This window comes from Sesamum indicum, linkage group LG2 (genome assembly GCF_026168435.1).
Source record: "Sesamum indicum cultivar Baizhima isolate 11 linkage group LG2, ASM2616843v1, whole genome shotgun sequence".
NCBI classification, from domain to species: domain Eukaryota; kingdom Viridiplantae; phylum Streptophyta; class Magnoliopsida; order Lamiales; family Pedaliaceae; genus Sesamum; species Sesamum indicum.
This window is the reverse complement of record NC_142658.1, coordinates 22,551,039-22,577,027: the sequence shown is the minus strand read 5'-3', so window position 1 is coordinate 22,577,027 and position 25,989 is coordinate 22,551,039. Positions and strand designations below refer to the sequence as shown.

General features: G+C 36.0%; 5 protein-coding genes across 11 annotated transcripts; 1 reads left to right on the top strand and 4 right to left on the bottom strand.

Annotated features, from left to right (window-relative positions):
• Positions 1–1,346: 1,346 nt before the first annotated feature.
• Positions 1,347–4,448, bottom strand: LOC105156628 (Pectin lyase-like superfamily protein). The gene is made up of 8 exons (XM_088877838.1): positions 3,781–4,448; positions 3,527–3,655; positions 3,281–3,442; positions 3,140–3,178; positions 2,821–3,028; positions 2,582–2,663; positions 2,306–2,414; positions 1,347–2,195 (listed from the first exon to the last, which is right to left on the bottom strand). The coding sequence occupies exons 1-8, from the start codon at positions 4,063–4,065 to the stop codon at positions 1,791–1,793; spliced, it is 1,419 nt and encodes a 472-aa protein (XP_088733964.1). The 5' UTR covers positions 4,066–4,448; the 3' UTR covers positions 1,347–1,790.
• A 1,309-nt stretch (positions 4,449–5,757) lies between these two features.
• LOC105156627 (large ribosomal subunit protein eL20) lies at positions 5,758–7,748 on the bottom strand. The gene is made up of 4 exons (XM_011072819.3): positions 7,593–7,748; positions 7,365–7,480; positions 7,079–7,142; positions 5,758–6,277 (listed from the first exon to the last, which is right to left on the bottom strand). The coding sequence occupies exons 1-4, from the start codon at positions 7,605–7,607 to the stop codon at positions 5,936–5,938; spliced, it is 537 nt and encodes a 178-aa protein (XP_011071121.1). The 5' UTR covers positions 7,608–7,748; the 3' UTR covers positions 5,758–5,935.
• Positions 7,749–10,231: 2,483 nt separating this feature from the next.
• LOC105156626 (cysteine-rich receptor-like protein kinase 2) lies at positions 10,232–14,463 on the top strand. 3 transcript variants are annotated; one of them, XM_011072814.3, is made up of 8 exons: positions 10,232–10,626; positions 11,562–12,351; positions 12,451–12,564; positions 12,668–12,801; positions 12,896–13,106; positions 13,204–13,438; positions 13,562–13,712; positions 13,807–14,463. In XM_011072814.3, exons 2-8 carry the CDS (start codon positions 11,592–11,594, stop codon positions 14,143–14,145), a joined length of 1,944 nt encoding a protein of 647 aa, XP_011071116.1. In that variant the 5' UTR covers positions 10,232–10,626; positions 11,562–11,591; the 3' UTR covers positions 14,146–14,463. The 3 variants fall into 3 exon arrangements, with proteins under 3 accessions (XP_011071116.1, XP_011071120.1, XP_011071119.1); XM_011072818.3 differs by lacking the exon at positions 10,232–10,626 and adding an exon at positions 11,040–11,196; XM_011072817.3 differs by lacking the exon at positions 10,232–10,626 and adding an exon at positions 11,184–11,323.
• Positions 14,446–17,200, bottom strand: MENG (S-adenosyl-L-methionine-dependent methyltransferases superfamily protein). Of its 4 annotated transcripts, none has more exons than XM_011072813.3 (7): positions 16,959–17,200; positions 16,772–16,836; positions 16,434–16,524; positions 15,805–15,893; positions 15,448–15,643; positions 15,036–15,090; positions 14,446–14,794 (listed from the first exon to the last, which is right to left on the bottom strand). In XM_011072813.3, exons 1-7 carry the CDS (start codon positions 17,094–17,096, stop codon positions 14,694–14,696), a joined length of 735 nt encoding a protein of 244 aa, XP_011071115.1. In that variant the 5' UTR covers positions 17,097–17,200; the 3' UTR covers positions 14,446–14,693. The 4 variants fall into 4 exon arrangements, with proteins under 4 accessions (XP_011071115.1, XP_011071114.1, XP_011071111.1 ...); XM_011072812.3 differs by having other exon boundaries at positions 14,991–15,090; positions 15,805–15,863; XM_011072809.3 differs by having other exon boundaries at positions 14,991–15,090; positions 16,959–17,199.
• Positions 17,201–17,872: 672 nt separating this feature from the next.
• On the bottom strand, positions 17,873–24,719 carry LOC105156624 (homeobox protein knotted-1-like 6). 2 transcript variants are annotated; one of them, XM_088877427.1, is made up of 5 exons: positions 24,107–24,719; positions 23,760–23,879; positions 23,439–23,571; positions 18,429–18,667; positions 17,873–18,187 (listed from the first exon to the last, which is right to left on the bottom strand). In XM_088877427.1, exons 1-5 carry the CDS (start codon positions 24,449–24,451, stop codon positions 18,029–18,031), a joined length of 996 nt encoding a protein of 331 aa, XP_088733553.1. In that variant the 5' UTR covers positions 24,452–24,719; the 3' UTR covers positions 17,873–18,028. The 2 variants fall into 2 exon arrangements, with proteins under 2 accessions (XP_088733553.1, XP_011071110.1); XM_011072808.3 differs by having other exon boundaries at positions 23,439–23,550; positions 24,107–24,713.
• Between the last annotated feature and the right edge of the window lie 1,270 nt (positions 24,720–25,989).

Sequence of the window (25,989 nt, the reverse complement as noted above, 5' to 3'; positions counted from 1 at the left end):
TTATTCAACTTTATAATGATTTAGGAGTGATTAGTGAGTAGGCGTGCGCTTAAATAAAGATATATACTAAAACGGCGACTTGGACGGTGCCTACTAATCTACTGCCCTACACTACACCACACTTCACATCTTTCTGCCCCACCAAAAGCTCAAACTCAAAAGTTCAGCCCCACCATATGACTTGCACTACCACTAAACCACTCCACCCTCCACCTTCTTTCCATTACTTTCTCGTCCCCACATTAACCCTTTTTTTGTCCCCCAAAGTTTTTATATTTTTTGTATTATTAATTATGAGATTTTCATTCTTGATTTCATAATTTTTAAATAATAGTATTTTTTGTCCCATAATTCATTTCTCGTTAGATACCTAAGGAAAAAAGATCATGCAACCATTACGTTTTCAGATTGAGTAATTAATGGTCATATGACCTTTTTCGTTAAATACATAATGAAAAGATGTCTGAAACCAAAAATACTACATTTTTAAAATTATGGTGGATATTATAAAAGTACAATTGGAATAATTACATTCTCCTCTTATGAGATTTAGTACAATTATATCTAAATTCTTCGTGTTTTAGAAAATTACATCTAGCATTCCTAGATTTGATTCCGTCTAACAAATAAGTCCCTTTATTAGTCAAAATTCATCAAATTTGTTGATATTAATATAGAGTTTTTTTATTTTTTTGTTAATAGTAGCAAATTTAGTAAATTTTAGCTAACAGTGGAGATTTATTTGTGAGGCGTAAGCAAACCTTAGAGTGTTGGATGTAAGTTCCCAAACCATAGAAGGTCTATGTGTAATTATACCAAATTTCAGGGGAATGGAGCACAATTATCACAATACAATCTCATTCTCTAATAAATTACATGGGCAGTTCAGTAATATGATAGATAATCAACTGATGTAGTCGTCTTTTAGTTTTTGTTTCTTTCGCATCCGTCTCTATCATTTTCTTGCACATTATAACATTCATTGTTACAGTATGATGTTTCGAAACATCACAAGAATGAAATAGTCATATTAAAGCTTCACCAGACCGTGTGAATATTTTATTCATGCATTCCTGAAGAGTAATGTCCAACGGACAGAATTCAATGTATATGTTTTGTCTGAACTTCAGTTGATATTATACGTCAGCAAATCCACCTCAAAATAAGTCTTGAATTTTGCAAAAAGCCTTTAATCTGGTACATAAGTGGTTTTGAAAAATAATAATTTGAAGCGTCTGTGTATGATTTAAACTATATTATAGACTTAACTTTATTCCATAATGCTAGCTTACATGGCTAACCAAGAAAACCGCCAGTAGAGATGATGAGTGACAGACAAAATGAACTCCAACACCCTGCTAATTGTTGTTTTTTACTTCCTTTTTGTACAATGGCTACATTTTCTTTTCCACTATTTTAGACACAACTTGCAAAATTGAATGTCTGATGAATGTCCTTCATTACCTTTATTCTTTCATAGGAATAAGTTGTGGTCAAGATGCTGCTGCATTTGGACAACATAGTTTCAGAAATTCAGAATCTTTAGCCATCTCTTTCTGTCCGTGCTTGTGTCCATGTAGTGATGATTGTGAATGAAAACCACGAAAAAGAAGAAGCAAAAGGGCTTTTCTAACTCAATTTTATTTCGTTTACAATATATTGAAATTCTACATATTTGTGCCCATTAAGTTAAACCAAAACCATCACCTTCTGGCAGTTTAATATATTGCAGAAGGGAAGCAAATGAAAATCAGGCACAAAGCTCGGGTTGGAAGACGTGGTTGAGTGATTTACCAACAACTAGCATCATGGGATCTTGCTATTCTCTTGACAAAATCACTTCCACTTCTTACACAATAGTCCATGCTTGCAGGAGCAAGGGGCCCAAATGATTTGCCATAAGAATTCCAGCACAATGCTTGCTGAAATCCGCGGTATTGCGGTGAGGGTTCCAGTCGGATGGAAATCAAATCCACGTCTGTGCATGGAATTGAATTGCTGCAGGCTAGATGGATAGGCTGCACAGCATATGTCCCGATTATCTGATTAAACGTAACTCCTGATATTGCCACTGCCCCTGTTTGATTCTTGCACACGTTCTTGTCACAATAGTACTGATCAATAGTTATTGGAACCTTAACATCAGAGACCTGGATGTTGGAAAATGTCACGTTTTTCACTGATCCAAGACCTCCCTACAATATAAATATGAGGAAATGTTAGCTAAGAAATCAATTGTGTATAAAGAAGATGACTGAAGCGGGAACTATCTCAAATTTGGTGCTTTAAGATCGGTAACTCTTACCTGCCATGTTTTGATCCTTGCACCGTATAGAGTGTTCTGCATTATGATATTCTCGACTACAATGTTGGAGACACATGCAACACTTTTGTCTTTCCCTAGTCCTCCTAAACTGCATTCACAACCAATAAACACATAGTAAGCACAAGCCAAATATTCCTTCAAGAAATATATGGTAGCATGTAAAAGTCAATGTAATTAATTTTTGGCTTTCAAAGGCTAGACTGATTTTTGTTGTATTTCGTTACACGTAAGAATCAGGTTAAATGAACCAATTACCTTATTCCATGACCAGGGCCACAATTTATATGATGGACATGAATGTTGGAACAACCTGTTTGTATAGACACACAATCATCTCCTGTTCAAGATTAAAAACGAAAATCAGAAAAAGAAATATTTTCTATTTAAGTAGACTTATCACATCAAAGCTTATACATCCAACTTATTAAGAACTTTGTTTTGCCTTAACACGATTGTACGTATAATTTGGCTGAAGAGAAAGCTGCAAGTCCTACCGGTTCCAATATCAGAATGCAGTATTTCGACATCTTGGGAGTTCTGCAGGTGGATTCCATCAGTATTTGGGCTGCTTTCAGGAGCAGAAATAGTGACGTTGTTGACCTTCACTCTTTTAGAGTTGTCGAATTTTAGGTGACATAAAGGACTATTTATGATTCTAATATCACGAACCGTGACATTATAGCCTTCATAGAATCTCAATGCCTGTTAGATCAATGCAGAACAAGAGTTTCAGTTTGCTGGTAATGCATCTGGGACTCAGTGCCAGATGAAAACAAGCATGGATAAAGTGTAAAATTATGCACAAGTTCTTACAGTTGGTTTCATGGCTGGAATACATTTCACTCTTTTCTTCTGCGAAAATCATTCAAGGAGAGGAAGAAGATCAGATGTTATAATTCTCGAAACCAGCATTCTTTTTATATTGTAGCATATTAATTTTAACTGCTACATTACTTGGTCATTCTGTGAAGAACTCCACCAGTTTGAGCCTTGGCCATCAGCTGTGCCTGCACCCTGGACAGTAAAATTCTGAAGCCACTTGAAATTTATCCATTGATATAAGCTAGATTTTGGCCATGACCCGATTTTTGGAGGCGCTAAAAGAGTCCCGTCTATCTGTTCAAAATTACATGAATTCTCTTATCAAATGTAGTTCATGCAGGTTGTTTCAGTTTATGAAGGAAAAAAATGTTGACTGACCTGTAAAACAAGATTCGGCATACATGGCCCTTGAAGTGTTACAGGTTTGATCAGAAACTTCAACCCTGCAGGTATTGCCACAACACCTCCGGGTACCTTGCAAGCAGATTTCCACGCTGCTAGAAGTGCCTGTTTGGTTGGTAGTACATAAAGCATATGACCAATATCAAATACAGAGATAAGTTAGCATAAAAAAACAGGGAATATTTGTATAAGAAATATACATGTGTGTATGTAGCTGTAATCTTATTTACCTTGGAGTCATCAGAAACTCCATTAGCCTTAGCTCCAAACGACAAAATGTTGAACACACGCGACTGAGTTGGATAGGTACCAAACTGAGGCAAAGGAGCTGGTGCAGAAGCCGGTGAGTTTGCACGGTTTGGAGGGCTGTTCTGATTATGTCTCTTACTCTTATGCATTTTACTTTTCTTGCCATGGTTCTTTCTTGCCTCAATCGATATGGTCGAAAGTGCAGTGAGAACAAAAAGCCAAAGCAGAAAGAGGAAGACAAGAGATGAGGTTTTGGCTTTCTTCATCTTGGAATCTAATTCTTCCTTCAATGAATGGATTGGAACAGAAATTTGCTGCTAGTACAGAGAGTTTCAGGTGGCACTATGTTTTGACACAGGGAAATTCAGGTGGTTAGTGACAGTTTATATAGTTGCATGTTACAGAAAGAGCCATGTTCTTTGTTCAAAACCACAAGACTACCCTTAGTGCAAATAAATAATTGTGTATAAAGTATATGAAGACAACCTATTTTGCTGAACTTTTGCAATGCTACTGTATAAAACATCCTTGGACTATTCATAAGTTAGAGAACCATACTTTATCTTACATGGCGAAAATGGATAATCTCACAAAAAATTAAAACGGACGCCGGCCCTGTGACTATTGAGGGTTATTTCTCCCACGTCTGTGCTCTTTGTTGGAAAGTTGTGCTTAGAGAATACTAATGAGTCTTTAAAATGAACAATTATTTGCATCTTATCTTGTTAATAATGTAAGCTAGTGTTGGAAAGTTAGTTTCTTGTCTGAAAAACTCTTTATTTTGTTATGGTGGGCATCCTAAAGGTAGAAGGCTGTTAAGGTTAGTGGAAGTTAACAAGGCATGATTATGCAAAGCTTCCATTTTCTATGAATTTCACGACATTGTTTTATATATTCGTGAGTAGCTAAAAACAAGTACATAAATAAATAGACAGCTTTCTAAAGAAAGCCATGGCTAACTAGATAAAACACAAGCACGCACACATTGTCTTAATTTTTTTAGAGAAAAACATTGTTGGACAGATGTTCTTGGAATCTCCGTGTTCTGTCCAAACTTACTAATTAATTTTCATCTACATCCTTAATCTGGCATAAATTATTTGTGCTGGAGACTTCCACCTAAATTCAAAACAGCCAAATGGAAGTGTCTTATCCATAAAGTAATACCACTATCCAAAATAGAAAACTCCTCAAGAGGATGGAGGTAGGTGAGTTCAAGTGGTCCTAGGTTTCCCAGCTTCTCTCTCCGCCTCTGAGCTTGTCCTTCCCACCAATTATCACCAGACTCCATTACATTGTTTCTTGTAATATAAAGCTTAAAGATAGTTGAAATACAGTGTGAAAATTCGATTTTCAAAGAGGAAAAAAGGGACATATGTATGCTGGACAAAGGATTGATCAAGAAGCTGTGACAGGTTTTTTAGTTAGTTGAGAGGACCCCAGTAGGGTACAGAAGATGGTGATTCCCATGTTGATGAAATGTGGGGATAAAAAGTGCAAGTATATTTTTTTCGGATACTAAATAAATAATTTGCTCACTTAATGGTAATGCATAGTTAATAGGCTTTGCTCCAGTCCATTCCTCTTCTTGCACGCTCTGGGCCATCCATATGCAATGGTGTCTTTTCCTGTTATTTACTTTCGGGACTTTTTGCACAGTGTTTTGATTTTTTTTTCCTTTATCATTGTTCTAACATCATATGAAATACTGAAAAAGAAAAGGTTTAAGATGCCTCGTACATTCGCACAGCTTCCTTATACTTATATCTTCCAAGTCATTCATATAAGAAGAACCTCTGTTTTCCGAAGAAAACACAATCTGCTCGAGCTGGTTAATGTAGGGTTGAAACAAATGTGATATTAGTGTAGGAAGAGGCATGATTCATACATAATTTTCAGCAAGCTGACAACCTTCTCCATCTTCAAGAAAATTTTTGACACAGTTGTAGCGCACCCAATAACTAATAATGTTGGCCGGTCAAATTCGCATGGAGTCTAGCAAAAAGATGACAACAATTCTTAAAAGTGTAACAACAATCAAATAATGCAGAAGTAATAATATTTATCCCCTCGGACCCCTCAAAGAGAAAACTGCAGAAATCGAGTAGAAGCTTGGTAGCTTTTTGCTCCAGCAGATTACATAAACAAGTTTGGCCTGGATGCTTTGTAAGTGGTCTTAAGCTTCCTGGTTGGTGGCCTCACCTTCCTAAACACCAATGGGAACTTGATCTTAGAGTCATGGAATTGCTTGGTACTTTCCCTCTTGCAAAGCTTAGCAGGAATAGTGGCTGTCTTGATAATTTGGATGCAGTGATGACGGACCCTATGACGGGAGGCCATCTCAGTATACATCTGCTCGACAGCACCATTCAAGGTGGTATCACGGTACTCTTTGTACATGTTGTGATAACCGGTTCTACTTTGGTACCGCAACCAGATTCCATAGTTCTTGATTGTAGTTGGATTCTTCTCAAATATCTGTGCAAGAGCCGAAAACGAAAAAATGAGTCCTGATACAGAGATGATATCTCAAGAACCTCAATGAGGGATGAAGCAACAAATAGAGAAACCTCATTAATGTAATAGACAGATATGAAATATAATCCAGATCAGGGAAGCATCTGTTTCAAAGCAGAATGTCTTCTTTAACTCCTGATTCCACCATGTTCCCGCGCATCTAAGAATGCTAGTGTACTATCTAGGTTATAGTTGCAGACTTAAATTAGATTAATGATAAAATCCATGTCAACAAATAACAACAAAGTGATCTTGAATTATGTCAATATGACAATCATTCCCAACATTCAAGAGCAAAAGCTGTTTTTTGGAGAAACAAATCATGCGTAGAGTGGAAGATGCATGTATTTTTCCTCAGATTGATCGGTGGACATGCTAAGCTGCGCACATAAAACTAAAGTTGAAAATACTCATGGGGTCAACTGCGAGCCCAAATCTTCCAAATATATATAGGATGCAGTTAACACGCAGGTAAGTTTTAGTTCCTATACCAAGTGTGTCCAAATCCACTCCGCATAATCAACAGTGAATCCAAATCCACAATCGTCAGTATTTACTAAGGTAAAAGATATTTTCCATGCTAAAAATGCATTTAAACGTTGAAATGAGATGCTCTGCTCTAGGGACAAAAAAAGATTATGCATCAAATTACATGGTTCATTCAGCACATTTACAATCCTTTTAATGTCTCAAGCTAGCAGCACAAACTCATCATAGGTATATCTCTAGTCCCAAGGAGTAGAGATGTTTGAGATGACATACCTCATTTATAGCAAGAATCTGACCATTGCTCTTCTTCACCTTCTTAAGCTTCCTCAAGAAATACCTTCATATGAAAATCAGTTAAGAAACATGAAAAAACTTATGCAGATAAATAATGTCTAAGTATCCACCAATGATCCATGCTACGTGAATTCTCATCAGCCACTATAAAATTATCGATACAAAAACATTACGCAATTTTGACCAGCTAAAGAGTGGAGGTCTAGCTTTCAGGTCATCAAAAGATTGAAAAGCAAGGCAAATGTTCAGCATCACAAATAGATACCAGAATTTGGACTTGGCGCGGACTTCATTTGTGGCCCAAAGTTTCATACGATAAATCCGCGGGTGCTCATCCGTCTCCGTCGGCAGACCTCTCCCCACCACCTGATACTGATGGAACTGGACCAAGCACAAGACACAAAGAATAAATCACAATGGACATCAAAAACCCTAATTTCATCAATCAGTCACCGACACACAACACAAGAGACACACATCATTGCGTACGCACCTTGTAAGTCACCATTTTGGATGGCTCTCCGCCTCCTGGTGTTGTCTCTCCGTTGGGGAATGTCCAAGGGCAGCAATTAGGGTTTTTGTGATTAACAATACGGATCAGGAGGAATGGGCTTTCCGTATCTATTGGGCCTTTCGTCCCTAATATTGTATTGGGCTAAATTTTCCTGGGTAAATTGCATTGACACCTATGAATTCGATCAAATTACACAAACGCATCTTATAATTTACATAATTATAACTATACCCTTCAGGGGAGTTAGTATAATATTTTTCAGGTATTTTACACAATTAAAGCTACATTCCTAATGGGTGTTAGTATATATATTTTTCAAGAGGTATTTTTATAAATTTTACTTTTTAACATAATGTATTGTTATTATTACAACTATAAACTCGAAAAGTAGAGCTGTACTTTTTACAAAAAATAAGAAATATTTATATATTTTAATCTATCGTGAGAGAATATCAATATAATTTATCTATTTTTCTTTTGCGGTCTTCTTGTTATTGAGAGTGTATATGAACTTTTTTGTTGTGTTGGTATGCACACTAAAATTGCATTTGATGCAAGAATTTGAATTCGAAAATAGGCTCTAGAATAAAATTTTTAAATGACTTCACATTAAATATATTCAAAATTTATTATAATGCTATACAATATAATTTATAAATGAAATTTTAAGAATTCAAAATTCGTTATAGTATAAATTAATTGATTAAAATCATTAGCTCGAAAAAATTGGGTACCAACATAATTTCATAGTAAAATTATTAATGAATTTTACTATATTCAGTTATATTATTATAAAGTATTACCATAGTAGAAGGATAAATTATTCAAATAACAGGAGATTACATATCACTCAAATGCATGCTTAATTAAATTGTTTTAGAATGAATTTATTGTATCGATAATTGAATTATTCATCTTTTAGGTGAAATAGATAATTGATATTTACCCTGTTTTGTAGAAAAAAGAGCTAAAAAGTGATAAAGAAAAGATACTTGAGTAACCGATAGAGCGTGATCACGTCCTATTCAATGCTCGAGTCTATCTACACAAAAGTGGGCGATTTGGAAATATTTTTTACTGTGATTTATTTCTTTTTTCAGATGGCAAGTTGGAAGGCAAGAGAGAAGACGTTTTTAGTGCTATAAAAGGGGTGTGAAGGCTGAAGATCAAGGATCCAATTCCATATTAGACTACTTTCTTAGTTTAGATTATGTCTCCTCTTTTTCTTTCTTTTTAGTTTATGTTTTTCTATAGGACATTAGGATTTTCTACACACATGATGTGCAACTAATCTGCTTTTCTAATTTATGGAAATGCTAAATCCAATTGTTATTGAAAGGTTTGACAATTCAATTCGATAGTGATTATTCTATTGCTATCCATGAGTTCAGTGATCCATAATTGTCATGAATGAGTGGTATAAGTAGCAAGCAAAGTAATTGTGTGTTTCGCATGATTTATTTGTAGGGACAAAAAAACTAAGACAATTGTGGTTATCTTAATGTTTGGTCTAGATTCAATTATTCTCGCTGATGCAAATGCTATTATTGAATTAATATGAAACGCTATCGTGCTCAGTCGTAAGATAATAAATTTTGACTTATATGCTTAAGTCAAGTCAATTCCAATAGGAAAACAAGAATTTATTAAGACGATTCTAATAGATTCCAAAATTGGATGTTTAGTTGTGAAATTAATCTTGTGTGATGATTGACATAACGATTGGGTGATACACTTCCTTGAATTGGAATTCTTCTCTACTAGTTTTATCTTATTGATTTATTTTTGTTTTCTTAGTTTATATTAATTAGTAGCTTATTCTCACCCACTATGGTTACTACAACTAAGACTGAGACATTAACTCATAATTTTTCAGGAATTCGATTTGGTTCCACTGTTTCTACAATTGTTAGAATTAGTAATTAATTTTAACGACTTCAACAACCAATCAGAGCGATATAAATATTCTTAAACTTTAAATTCTATTATATGAAATAATTCAAAATTCTTTCTCAAAATCTTTCGTTCAAGTTCAAATCATCAATTCAATTGTAATCTAAGATAATTGAGATAATATATCAATATTTTATAATTCACAATTCAAATAAAAGCAAACACTACTTTAATATCTCTAGAATATCATCATTCCAAATATAGCAATAAAACAAATTATTTAATCTCTTTTAACCAATTCATTGAAAGCAAATGGGACCCAACTTCATAATACAACTAAAAGATGTGTAAATGCGATTCCACGAATGCCATTCCAACAATCTTTATGTCGCATCTTCAAGCCTATCTGGTTTTAATTTGTTGACAAGTAATTGTAATTATCTTCAAATTCCAGTGCTGCTTTTAGGTGAAGATTGTTGAAATTTCCATTTGATGTTTGTATAAATTGTGTTTTCAAGAGATTGTGAATTCGATTAGGATGCAAATGTTTAATTTATTTTTAATATTAGTATGAGTATGTTGTTTGTTTATTTATTTTAAATTGAATTGAATTTGAATTAATTATATAATAAATTTAAACGTAGGATTGATTTTATTGGGTGGAATTTCTGAATTTGAGATACAAAATCATCCTGCAGTTGACCTAGTCAATGATGATTTTAAGGGTGTAATAACCGGAGTTGTCAACGTGCTTTACTTTGTTTAGACTTGCAAAGAGTAAGAGATGGCGATCGTCAAGAATGGCCCCCACTTGGTAAGACAAAAGAGGCTGAGGACTCATGTTGAAGAAGCTTCTTCCTAGTAGTGCTTCAAAGTCTAATAAATCTTCCAGCATTTGAAAACATGCAAATCCGTCCAAATTTCACTCACTTTTCTCTTCTTCTTTTCTTCTCTTACACAGTAAACTATGGAATTTCCAGCTTGATGTTCTTCTCCCACTTATTAATATTGACTTTTCTTGTCTTCCTCTTCCCGCCTCTTTACCTGAGGAGCAACCAAGTCCTCAGCAATATACACTAAGAAAGCTTCGAATTCCGGGTGCCTGTCTCAAGAAAAACTGGTAAGAGTTCGTACCTTTTCTTGATCAATCGTTTTCTGCATAGAATTTTGGTGGGATCAAGAAATGATTCAGTGTCAGAAATGAGTAGTGTTTTATGAGATCCTGCTAGTCTTGTCTTACTTTGATTCATTGCAGAATTTGCTTGCTTCAGTTTTCAGATTGATTCGGTGGGATGATCATGCGAGGATGCAAGATAAATGATGTTAGTTTAGAATAATATAAGATTAGAGTAAAGACATCGTTATTCACACGGAAAGGTGAATTGTCAAAAGTGTTAGGTGTAATTATGACAACCTAAAGATATTTAGAATAAAAAACTTGTCTGTGACAATTTCTCTTCTCAAGTCTTCTTTTTTTATGTTGTCTGGAAAATTCAAAGATGAATGTGAAAGGTTCATGAGTGTAGATGAGGTGGGCTCTTATTTTTCTTTTGAAAAATTAATGGTGGGCTGGCTCTATTGTTGGTCTTCACTCACTGCTTATCCATCAATCGCTTTCTTGTTTTCTGGTCATTAATTGCAATTGCTAACAATCTTGGAGGAGCCCACAAGTTAACTCATCTCTCATCTTGTATGTTTCTCCTTTGCCTTCTGCCTGACAATTTTAGGTTGACAAGATTGTAGTTCTACTATGAAATTATCCTCAATTTCTAAACAATTGTCTCTGTTTCTCGTTGAGTTGTGCTTCAAAGTTAGTGGTAATAATTCATATCTGTTTGCTTACGCACTTGTACTATTGACTTTTGAATATCCACACTGCTTTTTTATGCAAATTTGTCTATTTCTTCCTAGTTTTCACGCCTTCATACTCTTTTTCCTGAGTGTTGTTGCATAGGATGTAGATGGTGGGTTCGTTCTTGGATCATGTCTTCCTTGCTTAAAAATCTAGAAGATTGATCATGTTCATGTTCTCCTAACTGATCTGTCCTATAACAGAATATTGAGAAGATCTGAAAGCTAACGATCATGATGAAGAAAGCTATTACCAGTCCATCTATTATGATCATTGTTCTGGTGATTCTGCTGTTGCCGGATTCATTATTTGCAGACCCAAGAGCTCACACAATAAAATTTATATGCGGAACACAACTTGAGCACAACACCACCATTTACGTCCCGAATTTCGTTGCCACCATGGAAAACATAAGTGCACAGATTCGAAATTCGGGCTTTGGTATAGCAGTAACGGGCTCAGGGCCAGATACGAATTATGGTTTGGCGCAATGCTATGGTGATCTCTCTTCAGTTGATTGTGTATTGTGTTATGCTGAAGCCAGAACTGTTCTGCCTCAGTGCTATCCTGTCAATGGAGGGAGGATTTATCTTGACGGCTGCTTTATGCGGGCAGAGAACTATAGTTTCTTTCAGGAGTATACCGGTCCTGGAGACCATGCTGTCTGTGGGAATAGAACCAGACAAGATTCAGCTTTCCAGGCATCCACGAGACAGGCTCTAACACAAGTGGTTTCAGCTGCACCAATCAATAAAGGATACGCACGGGCCCAGGTGGCAGTGGCCGGGACATCAAACCAGTCGGCTTATGTTTTGGCCGACTGCTGGAAGACAATAAATGCCAATGCTTGCCGAGCTTGCCTGGAGAATGCGTCTGCGTCCATATTGAGATGCTTACCGTCTTCGGAGGGACGAGCCCTTAATACCGGTTGTTTCATGAGGTACTCAGACACCAATTTCCTCAATCCTATACCACGAAATGGAAATTCAAGAGGTAAATGCGTATGCTTCTCTTGTTTCAGTTTCGACTCCATTTCTATCTTGCGGTATTCTTGGGCATATTGGTCTGATCATGAAGTTTTACTCTCTGCAGGGAGAGTTATACTAATAGTAATAGCAGCTGTCAGTGCAGCGGCTGTTTTGATAATTGGAGCCGTCATTGGAGTTTATCTGTGGAAGAGCAGAACAATTCAAAAAAAGAGAAAAGGTTTGAAGGATTTTAGATCATTAACGTGAGACTTTTCTTTGGAGAACCATTGACAATGTAGAGGCTTAACACATCTTTCACAAAATCTACGATCCTGGTTCAGGTGACGCTGAGAAATTGGTGAAGACCCTTAACGACAGCAGCTTGAACTTCAAATATTCCACCCTTGAGAAAGCCACTGGTTCATTTGATGAAGCAAACAAGCTTGGGCAAGGCGGATTTGGAACAGTGTACAAGGTCATAAATCGACAAATTCTCGTATAAAATGTAGAAATTACTTTGTATATGTGCAGATTGATGTCTAAAATTGGAAAGTATAATCTTAGTGCAGGGAGTTTTGCCAGATGGAAGAGAAATTGCTGTCAAGAGGCTTTTCTTTAACAACAGACATAGAGCAGCAGATTTCTACAATGAAGTGAACATAATTAGCAGCGTCGAGCACAAAAATCTAGTCAGATTGTTGGGGTGCAGTTGCTCAGGGCCTGAGAGTCTTCTTGTCTATGAATTCATGCCAAACATGAGCCTGGATCGCTTTATCTTCGGTAAAGTACTAAATTTTGTAGTAGAATCTATAAACCATTTCAAGATTCTGCAAGCTTCATTGTTACTAATGTAATTCTGGGTGAAAATGGTTGACAGATTCTAGCAAAGGTAAAGCATTAAACTGGGAGAAGAGATTCGAGATAATTATAGGAACAGCAGAGGGGTTGGTGTACCTCCATGAGAACACAAAAATACGAATTATTCACAGAGACATAAAAGCAAGCAATATCCTCTTGGACTCAAGGCTACGTGCTAAAATTGCCGATTTTGGGTTGGCTAGGACTTTCCAAGAAGATAAAAGTCATATCAGCACCGCAATAGCAGGAACATTGTAAGCATATATATACATATATATATATCAATCATCTACCCTTTTTACCAGTTACTGAAATAGTACTAGCTTTGTTCGGAGTATAGCTTCACCCAGTAAATTCTTGAACGTACAAATTTGCAGGGGATATATGGCCCCAGAATACTTAGCCCATGGCCAGTTGACAGAAAAAGCAGATGTTTATAGCTTCGGTGTGCTTTTGATAGAAATTGTCACAGGTAGGTCGAACAATAGAAGTAAAACCACAGAGTACTCGGACAGCTTGGTTACTATTGTAAGTTCTAAGAGCCCTTCAATCTATATGATTCTATTAATCAGCATTTACCCTTCCAAGTCTTTTTTAACCGTGATTATTTTGGATGAACCAGGCATGGACGCATTTCCAGCAAAGAACAGTGGAAGAGCTCTTCGACCCGAACCTAATGCTGCATAATTACCACAACGTTAACATTAGAAATGAGATTTTACGAGTGGTTCACGTTGGACTGTTGTGCACCCAAGAAATCCCTTCATTACGGCCATCTATGTCTAAGGCACTACGGATGCTCGTAAAGAATGAAAACCTCCCAGCACCAACAAGTCCCCCTTTCACAGATGAAAAGACCATGGAACTTAATGACACAAGCGAGAACTTCTCAACAGGTCTTGAGCATGGAAATGCTGCTTCAGTTGCCAGCATTTCTCAGAGTATTTTCTACCCCAGGTGACATCAAAGCAAGCGGAATCTGCAGGGCTTTATTCCTTGGATCAATTATAGAAGCCTAGATTCAACTAGGAAATTTCTGCCATGCATCTTTGGGCAAAAGATAACCGGTGGTGTAAAGTTGTAGTATAGACCAGGGTGATAAGGGAGGGAGATCTAAACAGGGCTACAACCATGATCCCAATAAAGTACAGGCTACTGAAGAGTGAAGAGCTTTTGTTTGGAATGGATCCTGTTAATGTGTGTAATTGATACGAATATGTACACAACATTATATGCTCAGACATACAACATAAGGGCGTGATTTTGTCAGCTGATTTAAGTATCACTTCCATTAGTACAGTTTAACAGTTTAACAACATCTATACAAAAAATGTTTCTGTAGAGACAGACTGCTGTAATAAATCCTATCATAGCAATGAGGTCTACCACCAGGGGCCGGGGGGTGGGTGTGTTAAGGAAAAACGGAAAGAAAGACAGCTTTTCAGAAGTTGAAGAACATAGAAATGAACCTGCCTTGAGTGGAGGCAGACAAGGGCAAGCAACATTCCCCTATCGGGTGGCTACCAAATTCCCCATGAACCCTGTACTGATCTCATAATGTTTAGCCTCAGAAAAGCCTGCTTGTAACGCTAGCTTCTCCAGCTCGCATCCTGCATTAGAACATGGCCATGTCATGTTAAAGTGGAGGTTTAAATGCCATCAGATCTGTTTTCCTTCCTGTGGGAGATGGATAAACTGACAGCACAACTCGTAGTGTTATGGCATATAATACATGTGGTTGTCTAATGATTAGCAAATATGCAAATATCATTCAAATGAAAGTTACTCCTAATCCTGAAAAGACACCTGTCAGATATTCCTTGATTGAGTTCTTCAAGTACTGGTACTCACTTGCAAGTCCATACCCACTGGCGACAGGAACCACTACGTTGTCAATCATCCAATCCTGAAAGAAAACATATCGATATAGCTTGCGGATATTCCTTGTAGCTAGCTTATTTGTGGGCAATAGCTTGAATCTGTAACTTGAGATATACATGTGTTGAAAAAGCATGCTGAAGTTAAAATGTTTGTGTTTGGGACAGCAGAAATAATTTAAAAGACAACTTTTCTAACAATAATCAGACGTCAAGTTTTCTTTCCACTTTTGTACACACTCATTATCTATATCATTATCTCTTCAGCTTGACAAAAAGTTTGATAACCACCTTAAGCTGTTCAATATAGAAGTCTAACATAATTGCAAAGGCCTATATTAGAATAAGAGAGAAAAAATTACAGAATTCTGATAGCTAATACATACCTGAATTGAAGAGGTTAATGGGTTCGTGCTCTTGTTGAAGTCAAGAACAGATACTTTTGTACCAGGTTTTAAAACTCGACACATCTCCTCCAGAGCTTTTTTCCTATCTACCACATTTCTTAACCCATAACCAATGGTTGCAGCATCAAAAGAGGAGTCAGAGAATGGTAAATCAACTGCATCTCCCTCAATCCACCTATAATGTGTCAATTTTTGTGAAGTGAGGGATAAATACAACAACATAATACTTTTTAGTGCTTTAAGTACAGCACAAAGTTTCAAGTGAAGCATTGATTTCACTGTCTTCCACTTTTGCAGCCAACTAGGAAATGCATCAGGGTAAATTCCCATGCTTACTCAATGTTCTTGTAGCAGGCCCTCGACCGCTTGCGCTGGCGGGATGCAGCAATCTGTAACTGCTCCTTTGAGAAATCAAGAGCAATCACCTATGAAATTGTCATTCTCAAGTAAATGAAGAAAAAGACATTTATTAACTCCCAAAGGGTACAAAAAGATGAATCACCATAAGAACTAGAGATGGTGAATCAAATACCAAACACGGGTGGAGTCCATGAAAAGCATGTACTTCAGTAAGAACCAACATGTCATGCTTCACAATGAGAGGTAAGAAACTTGAAAACTACATTGAAATAGGTGATTGAGGCAAGAAACATAGACGTGTAATCAAAGACAAGATCACTTGCCACACTTTCTAAAGAAACCATTTTGATCTAGGCCCAATTTAACAAATTCCACGGTGCATCAGTTAAGAAAAAAAGTAGATGGAGATTAGGCGGACACACTACAAAAATCACATTAAATCAAACATCAAGCTTATGTTCTTATTACAATTATATTAAGTAGCAACATCTTAGAACCTCAGCAAATAGCTAATAATACATCAAAGAGAAAGAGAGAGAGATGACAATTGAATATCCTACTTCCTAAAAGAGTTGTCACAGAATGAAGGAGAGATGAGGGAAAACCTTGCCACTGATTCCTACTTTCTCAGACAACAGAAAAGCCAAATCCCCACTTCCACAACACACGTCCAACACGGTATCTCCTTCTTTTGCTCTGTTCCACAAATTCAATAACCACCCCTTACTTTCACAGATAAGCAAAATTCAGACTTTAAAGCACAACTAATTATATTCTTTATTGTGTAAAGAAAGCACATTTCAAGGACTTAAAAAACAGGAAGTATTATTTCTGGACTGATCAAACAACCATGACCTTAATTTTAACCAAACAAGAAATCTTGAAGGACCAAAAAGCATTTTTTTTGTTTTTTTCTATGTAAGTGAAGGAACAGAAGACATACCCGCTCCAAGAAACACTCATCCTCTTCCATACTCTATGCCTCCCCAAACTAAGCAAATCATTCAACTGCGAATATAACCAAGAAACCACAGAAATTACTATCAGAGGAGAACCCATTAGACAGAAAGATGAAATCAGAAGGGAGACATATATAAAGATAATTCTCCGGAAGCTGGGTCGGTGCTCACATTATCATAGACAGGGGCAATGCGGTTAAAGAGCGCCTGACGGTCCGCTGTGCATCTAACCGGTCTAAGAATGGTCGGGGATTCCCGTCGGTGCCTCCCTCCGGTTATGGAGGGAAGAGTGAATTGAAGCGTAGCCATTGGATTTTCAGTTCAGTTTCTGCTAAAACTCCTCTGTTTTCCTAGATTAGGCACGGCCACGGTGCACCTGCTCCAAATAGCAATAAATCGGGTAAACATAATTCTAAATTGAGCATGCTGCTTTTAAATATTGGCATTATTAAACCAAGTTGGACGGATTTGACCCAATGCCAAAAAAATTTGAACGTGACTAATTATGGTCCGCAAATAACTATGTTTTGTCTGTCAATTCAAAATTTAGAAAATATTTACATATAATTATACTTTATGTTCCTCTCCCATGATGTAAGATATTAATTTAGCAGCAAAATAATTTTTTTTAATCCAAATTAAATTTAATTATTTATGTGATTGGTCATCTAATCTGTACATCAATTATAATTACATTATAGTATAATTGGCTCAAATTAAGACAAATCCGACTTAATTTAGAATTTAAGAACACAATAATATTGTTGCAGCATAGAGAATACAAAAATGACATAAGCTGCATTTAACTTAGAAGATAATTAACACTCCAAATTTGAAGGAATTTTTGTAATCCGAATTCACTATTATCTAGTTAAGCAGAAAAACAGGGAAAAGAGAACGACAACCATTTCTGTTACAATTAATAAGCTACCCAATTCAAAATTCGGCCCAACAAAAAAATCGAGTAGCTCATTAGGAAACACATTCTCATTCTTAAATAGTAGTAGCCCATACCATTTTGAGCCATAGCCCATTGGGTAAAGTTATTAGTTGGCCCGTTAACTTAAAAAAAAAATACAAAATGATTCACTAAAAATACTTTATAATTATTTGGAACTAAAATGTATTAAGTCAAGTACGAGCAGTTTGTTGATTAAGAGAATATACATCATGAGCTAGCCCTTGAGACTATATATGTCTGAAACTGCAAATCAACATGCATATATTCATACAGTTTATGATCAGTCTTCCATCAAGTAATGTCCAGACAGATTATCCATTATAGCCAAATGCATGTTCTCCGACGGCTTCCAGTGCCGCTTCCTTTGGTTTATGAACCAGTTGTTGATTTGCTTCTGATCCAGCCCCGTCGTTTCAGCCAGCGATATTTTATCCGCTTCCTGCATACCCTACTTCTTCTCAATATGTTTCAGCAATGCAATTAACAGTTTCACTCTATACAAACATGAGGCGCATCGTGTCGTATGCAAAACTCGGGTTAAACAAGTGCATGACATACAGTAAAAAACATCAAAAGCATATATAGAATGCAACAGTCCAAACGAGTTTGATCATTGCTATGGTCAGACTAGCAACGATCCACGATTGATAATGTGCACATTTGTCGATGGAGAAACTAACCGTTGGGTAAGGCCATTTGTAGTGAACGTTCCACCACTCGAGCAATGTTTGCCTGGCCTCCTTAGGCAGCTTACCTTTCTTCTTCTTCTTGGAGAATTCCAGCTTTAGGCTGTTAATGTGGCTACCATACCTACGCAAGAGCCGGTCCTTGAGCTCTCGGTCTTCAGTTTTCATCGGAGAGTCCTGCATTTCCGTCTCCCCACCACTCAACTCCTCATCGGACGACAAGCCACCATCATCTGTCCAAGACATTACACAAAATACACAAATACTTAGGGAAATAAAATAAAGGAATTTCAATTACATATATATCATTAGTAGTTCATAGGGAAGCTTGACTTATAACAAAATGACATAATTATGACTTTGTTCCTGTTAAATTATTACTTAATGAAAATATTTTTTATTTCCAAATTTAAGAAAGTAATTGTCTTTTATTTTTTTTCCTCATTTATGAATGGAGGGTAATTTGAAAATTCTTGAGGGTTTGGTCTGGTCTGGTGTGCAGAGTCAGTGCGGCCAAGAAATGGAAGCGACGCCACAGAAGATTAGAGGTATTACGCCACAAAGTCTAGACTCTAGTACCTGTATGGGCCTCCATTCGGCCGACCCCACGGATTTATTAATAGCTTTTTTTCTGTCTGCCGAACAACCGCCCATTTGGAGGGCCCAACATGTCAACTTGGACAGACAAAATATATATATCTACAAATGAGAAAATCAATTTGCAGAAAAAAGAAATTGTTTTTAAATCCAATTTTTACCGAATCTTTAAAACCCAAATTGAAAAATCCTCATTCGTTGAATCGAAACTCGTCTTGGAATATCCACTCTCATAAGTGATAGTTAGTATGAATGGGATGGTCAAAAACGAAACCTCGACGGTTAAAAATGAACGGTAAGAGATCCCTCCAATGATTAATATCAATTTGGACCCACAAAAGGAGAGGAGAGGGAGAGCAGACCAATACATAGAAACCTGGCACGAAGTTCAAAGATGTAGGAATGGACAAAGTAAATTAGGCCAAGAGAAGCAGCGTGTGTGTGTGTGCGCGCGCATGTGTGGGTAATTCAATGGTGGTGGGGCGGGTGTCTCAGCGGAAACCCCGGGCGTCCATGTGAAGTTCGACTTCGACCACCCGCCCTATCCGGGCTTTTCCCAATAAAGTCATATTGCTATTGCCCCACTCATTCCCGTGTTTTCTTGCATCCATTCCCCCATTATCACTATGGTGTAGTAGTCGTCCGGACCATCCCTCCCTCCCTCCCCTTACCAATTCTTTTTTTTCTTGCCACTCTCTACTCCACCCGTAATAATTCATCTTGTCTAGGTTTTCTTTACTCAATAATAATTTCTTATTTTATCTTTCTTCTTTCCTCAAATAATTCACCACAAAATAAGAAATAAATGAGAATAATTCTTTTAATTTAAGCTGCATCTTTGCTAATTTTCAAATAATGGCTAGAAACAACTCTACCTGACCTGACCCTATTAATTACGACACTGTGTTCATGTCTTGTTCACGCGCATACTTGTGTTAAAACAAGACACAAACGCGCATACTTCTGTTAAAACAAGACACAAACACATCATGACGGGAAAACATAAGAAGACCCTAGTAGATGCAAAGCCGACATCTCACATGATGAACTACAAAGGTAAGAGAAGATTGTAGACATCGATATGTATCTACAATTATGGGATGATCGATAGTGAAAATGCACAATAGGCCAAGACACCTACAAGGTGCTTTTATCATATTCTTGCATGCAAGACATGTAATAATATACACAGATGGTAAGACCGGGACAATGCAATTTTGGTACTTCATTTTGAAAATTTTGTGCAACTATGTATAAGAAGAGACGGGTCCATAAGCATGTTGACACATGAGGTTAAGTTCAGCAAAGTATCTGGACATGTTATGAGCAGAAATGTTGTCTGGACTAATCAACTCTCATAAAATTATATATAGTACCAAACTATCCTTAAGAAATTAATCTACAATTTCGGAAACCATTTAGCATCCTTTCATGAAATCCCTCAAATGAAAGACGAATGGACAACGTGCATAGACCAAATGGTAGGCAAAAAATTGAAAATTAGTCCATCAAACTACCGATATTAAAACAAAGAAAAGACCAGACAATCAAGCCAATGCCTAATGCAGACAGCATCTTGACACACTTGTAGTGAAACAATATCGACGCACGTGAAAATGTGCTTACACGACAATTTGAAGTGAACAACATTAACTTTTCTGCCTAACTGTATCTTAATATGCAAAAAGAGATCAAGAACCCACTCGAAAGCATTAAGATTTGAATTAAGAAAACAAAGCCCACACGAGGTCAGAATAAACACCTGAAAAGTTGTATTGTACTTTCAATCAAAAAATAACAAACCATTGTCAACCAAACCTTATCAAAACCCTTTCTCTTACATCACAAATATTTTAATCCATCATCTGCTAGCCTCAAACTTCTAAGGATGTTACATCCATACACTATATTATAATTGTGTGTGTAATGGTTATGACCTCCACCACTTGGAGATAGATATCAGACATCTTTTCTTGGATCAATAAGCACAAAAGAGAGCGACTTTATATTAACAAGTACATGTAAGTTCACAAATTAGACTAAAGTTTTTAAAGATTTATGCATGCAGTCTAACTCATATGATCAGATCCCAATTTTACTTAGTCACGGTGTGCTTTAATTATTTAAATAGCAACGACAGAGCCAACTAATCAAGAAAAAATATACAACAAATGTAAAAAGAAGCAGAATGCGATTGGCAGAACATCATATATATCCCATTTAAGCCACAGCAATGTCATGTGACACCGGTGTATATGATTCGCACACTACTATATATCTTATAATTAATAAGCATGAATATGTGTCAAAAATTAATTAAAAGACTGTCGTAAGTACATAATCTTTATTTTTCTGTAAGTACATCTCACTTTAATTGGAATGAATTATTTATTTGAGCAACTACCCTGATAAAGAAGACATAGCTTTAACTGACAACCAATCAGCAATTAGACAATTTCCGATGTTTATCTCTGATTGATCTTTCATGCACGCTGAGCCAACATATGAGCTATTGGAACTTGAAACTCTTTCAAGTAACCATTATCATAGTAATAATGCATATTTATATAGGCCATAACATCAGATGTAAGGAATAAAATATGCACATTTACTCCACAACTGAGACAACTTTTCAATCTTATGTCATAAGTTGTAATAAGTAAGACATTTACTAAAACATTTTAGGAAATTCACGAAAAAATCATGAAACTCAACTGCAGATAATTATTTTCTCTCCCAGTTGAATGTAAGGTGTATTTGTCAAAAATATAAAAGAAAAGAAGAAACAGAAAGGACATATTTCCATATATAGATGTAGTTAAGAAACACAAGGACAACATATTCCATACAAACAACGTTTTTCTCCAGACAAGATCAGATGCTGCACACTGTAAAACACGGAGATGTGACAAATAAGACCAGAGGAGCAAGCATAAGGCAGAAGCACAGAATGAGTGCTCATTCATTTATGGAGAACGTTCAATTTCATCAAACCTAGGAAAGTTTGTAAAGAATTTTATGTGTTCTTTTTATTTTTCCTAGAAACAAGGATACAATTGTTTGAAAACTTAGTTTTACAATGTGGTTCTCATTTCTTAAACCTCTTTTTTCCATTTGACGGAGCTCAAGATCATTGACATCTAGCATACTCATGGTAAAAAAACATGACACCCACAAAAGACACACTGACAAGCCACCCTATAGTAATCGTTCATTTTTCACCACCCAACAGGCCGTGATCGATTACCTCCGAGTATAAGTCGCAGTTATAGAAGTAAACTAAAGAGGTTACATTTTTTAATCTGCATTTAATTAAGGTAATGCATATATAGAATTCACAAACCTAACACAATAAATTTTAATATAAACATTAGCAACATATCATCCATTGTTGCAATATTATACCTAAAAGATAAATCCATAAACCTCACTTTCCTAGATATTATTCCAAATAAAAGCATGCTTTAGAAGCCCTGCCTGTCTAAAGGTACAAGGATCAAAAAAATGAAAACATACATACATATGTATATATATATATATATAGAGAGAGAGAGAGAGAGAGCATGATATATTCAACTAAATTTTTTTCTTCGAATTATCAGAAAATTCAAAGACAGTATGGAAATTTAATACCACCCACATGACCCATGTATTAGTTCCTAGTATAGTCTATAATCTAAGTGAATGTAATGAAAAGAAAAGGAAGTAGTACTGTTTGGAGAAAAAGAAACCAGTGTTGGGCATGTCATCTGCACTCTGATAAGTCAAAATCAGAATCTCTCTAGCTATGAATGGCTTAATATCAAGCTTTAATTTCTTCTGACAAAAAAACCAAAGACCAAGGTAGAAAAGGAAAACGATAATAAATAAACAGACCCGAAGACAAGAGTAACTGGGAGAGTGAACTTAAAACCTTACAAGAAAACTGCACTAAATGGAAAAAGAAAAGAGAAAGAAGAAGAGAAAGTGTCAACATGACTGTTGTAAGTTTTACTACAGATCACCGCTTGACTTTTCGTTTAAGGTTTACTACTTCCTATACAAACAGGAAACGGAAACACACATGTTACATTTCAGACACATATATCCTTAGATACACCAAACGAAACAAGCATATGGTTAACATAGCCAGAAATGTAAGAGGAAGAACAGTTCATAGCAGTTCTCTTTCAATTTTAGGGTTTTTGTTTGTTGGTGTCGATTCAGGCATGAATCGTTTTGTGATGAGTTGAGTAATGATTACTCTTGCATGAAGGGAATTAAGTGCTACCACACTTTGACACATACATAGAGTGAGATGGATGAAACCAAGGCCAAGGATTTCTCAAGTTCAACCATTCATGTCGCGCACAAACACATACATACACGCATGTGTGTGTGAGAGAAAGAGAGAAGATGGATGGTTACCCTTGCAAAGATTGACGAGTTGAGTTTCGATCTTGTTGAGGAAGGAGGTTGCTTCATCGAATGGCCTCGACAAATCCGTCTTGTACTTCACCAAGATGTCACAGTACGTTTCCTTTGAAGAGAAAATCAAAATCTGGAAATCATTCAAGTCCTTAAACAGAAATCAGAATTTACTATATATAGCTGCAGTAGGACGACGATGACGAGAAGATGGTCAAAATTCAAGATGCCAACATAAAATAACTCGGCCTAGAGATATGTTTTTGCTGCTATCTCTGTGTTTTTAATGGGTTGGAGAGAGAGAGAGGGAGAGAGAGAAACCATAAACTCGTCGAGTTCAGGATCGACTCCTAAGCACATCGAAACTGCGTCTTGTTTGGACAAGTCTTTTTCTCGCCTGATTTCGTCCAGTAAACGCGCTATCTCGGGGGGGGCTCCAACCTGAAAATTTTTTGAAAATCACAGCTCACAAGAATTCGCAGCAGAAAACAGTCTGCCCCAGAAATCATTAATTTACTATTTCCTTGTATTAACCACACAGCCAAAAAAAAACTACTCACAAACAGCACCACCACCACTTAGGTTTAATTTTCTGGCAGAAAAACAGGAAACCAACACCTGCAACTATCAAAAGACCTAATCAAAAATCATTCAAAGAAAAAGGAAACCTTTTGGCAATCGATATAAGCATCAAGTAGCTTGGGATAGGAAGGATGAGAAGCAATTTTAGCCTTGATCAAGCTGGAAGCCTGCTCGTCATCATGATCTCCTTCTCTTGGATTCTGAACATTAACAGAAGCTGATTCCGACACCACCGAACACTGGAATCCCAATTCCTCCGCCGAATCAAACACCGGAATGTTCCGATGGTAATAATCGCCGGAGGGAACCATGGAATCGTAATGATACTGACCGTACTCCGCCGCAATCATGAGATTCTCGGGAGACAATAAAGCCTTGTCTGCATAATCATCACTACCCGTTGAGGGATTAATCCCATACATTCCATCCATACGAACAGGTATACGAATACTGCAAGAAGCTGGATTCTTTGTTCCTAGCTAGAAAGGTGTTGTTGTACAAGATGATGATGATGACCCCTTGTGTTGGATCCTTTCAAGGTTTGGAGCAGTACATGGAATGTGATGGTTTGAGTTGTGATTATTTTGGGAGAAGAAACAACATACAAGAATGAAGATGCTCAAGGTGAGGTTGAGAACTGGGAGTGGGAGCTGCTGAGGCTGAGTGAGGGGTACGGGGGGAGGCCCATTCTTTCTATTATTATTATTTTTATTTTTTTTTCTGTTTTCATATATACTTAGTATAATGGACTTCTTTTTTCCTCTTTTTATTTGCTTTTTGCAAAATAAATGTGCGCTGTAGTCTATTGGCTGACAGAAAGCATTTAATTTTTCAATTTTATGTATATAAGTCAATATTAGGGTGGACTGATCATATAAATTAATTTTGATGAGAAAATATTGATGATGATGATGATGATAGGTCAGAGTGATCAGTAAGAGAGTTGGGATTTAAATAATAAAAAATAATACTTAGTTGCCAGAAATAAGTTATTGGATATTTTAAACATGACATTTCATTCGCCCCGCAAATATACCCTCTTACATATATTTATATATATAATATTGATAATTATAATAATAATAAGACAAAATCTTATATTTTGGTTTTGTATTCTTAGGATGGCATTTTCAAAATATTCAAATATTAAAATGCTAAATTTACTTCATCATATTTATAATGTTGTGCACCTTTAATCCACTATTCATTCAATAATTTATAATTAGGTCGAAATTTGACCACGTGTGGCTCAAAAATGAGAGATTTTTCAATATTAGAACAAAATAAAGCATATTTTTTTTTATGTAAGAACTGAAATTGCTACCTATATGATTTATTATTAATTATTCTTAATACATAGATATATTCATCGAATCGATATAATATTTTAAAAAAAAATTATAAGATTAATATCAACACTCTTAATTTATAGAATTAAAATTTAGAAATTGAGGTTTATATATAGAGTTGGTAAACTTTCAATTATACGTCCTATAAAATAAAAGGTGGCGTCAATTTTAGTTATATATGTTTGATAAATAGTGAATTTAGTTCTTACGCATAAAAACTTGGGAAATTTCCATCCAAAGTTAAAATTCCCAAATTTAGTCACGTGATCAAATTCAGATCAATTTGAAAAAAGTTTAGTGAACAATGTACCAAAATTACATAAACCTATTAAAATGTATAATTAATAGGATAGAGTGAATTTATCATCTTAATATGTGAGTGTGGTGAGAAGGTGACAAATATAACTATTATCAATTAATGTACCATTTCTCTTTGTTCCATCTTCTTCCTGTCCTTTCACTTTCCATTGTTAATTTAATTATTTTTCATGTGTGCTTATTAGCGTTAATTACAATTTACACATGATCAAGATGCTTAAGCTGCCCATATCAAACTCTTAACAAACTTTAATATAAATTAGCCGCTTCAGCAAGTTCAATGAATTTTCCTAATAAAAAAT

What these genes read in the sequence shown, in the direction of transcription:
- LOC105156628 (XM_088877838.1), bottom strand. Translation starts at nt 4,065, where the DNA reads ATGAAGAAAGCCAAAACCTCATCTCTTGTCTTCCTCTTTCTGCTTTGG. An exon ending in TTCCAGCCATGAAACCAACT is followed by an intron (nt 3,029 to 3,139) that starts GTAAGAACTTGT and finishes TTGATCTAACAG; the next exon opens with GCATTGAGATTCTATGAAGG. An exon ending in CAAGGATCAAAACATGGCAG is followed by an intron (nt 2,196 to 2,305) that starts GTAAGAGTTACC and finishes TTTATATTGTAG; the next exon opens with GGAGGTCTTGGATCAGTGAA.
- MENG (XM_011072809.3), bottom strand. Translation starts at nt 17,096, where the DNA reads ATGGCTACGCTTCAATTCACTCTTCCCTCCATAACCGGAGGGAGGCAC. An exon ending in ATGAGTGTTTCTTGGAGCGG is followed by an intron (nt 16,525 to 16,771) that starts GTATGTCTTCTG and finishes TTTGTGGAACAG; the next exon opens with AGCAAAAGAAGGAGATACCG. An exon ending in GCCTGCTACAAGAACATTGA is followed by an intron (nt 15,644 to 15,804) that starts GTAAGCATGGGA and finishes GACACATTATAG; the next exon opens with GTGGATTGAGGGAGATGCAG.
- LOC105156624 (XM_088877427.1), bottom strand. Translation starts at nt 24,451, where the DNA reads ATGGATGGAATGTATGGGATTAATCCCTCAACGGGTAGTGATGATTAT. An exon ending in CTTATATCGATTGCCAAAAG is followed by an intron (nt 23,880 to 24,106) that starts GTTTCCTTTTTC and finishes AAAAATTTTCAG; the next exon opens with GTTGGAGCCCCCCCCGAGAT. An exon ending in ACTCGTCAATCTTTGCAAGG is followed by an intron (nt 18,668 to 23,438) that starts GTAACCATCCAT and finishes TGTCTTGGACAG; the next exon opens with ATGATGGTGGCTTGTCGTCC.
- LOC105156627 (XM_011072819.3), bottom strand. An exon ending in CGCGCCAAGTCCAAATTCTG is followed by an intron (nt 7,143 to 7,364) that starts GTATCTATTTGT and finishes TTTCATATGAAG; the next exon opens with GTATTTCTTGAGGAAGCTTA. An exon ending in AGATTCTTGCTATAAATGAG is followed by an intron (nt 6,278 to 7,078) that starts GTATGTCATCTC and finishes GCTCTTGCACAG; the next exon opens with ATATTTGAGAAGAATCCAAC.
- LOC105156626 (XM_011072814.3), top strand. Translation starts at nt 11,592, where the DNA reads ATGATGAAGAAAGCTATTACCAGTCCATCTATTATGATCATTGTTCTG. An exon ending in AATTCAAAAAAAGAGAAAAG is followed by an intron (nt 12,565 to 12,667) that starts GTTTGAAGGATT and finishes ATCCTGGTTCAG; the next exon opens with GTGACGCTGAGAAATTGGTG. An exon ending in ACCGCAATAGCAGGAACATT is followed by an intron (nt 13,439 to 13,561) that starts GTAAGCATATAT and finishes ACAAATTTGCAG; the next exon opens with GGGATATATGGCCCCAGAAT.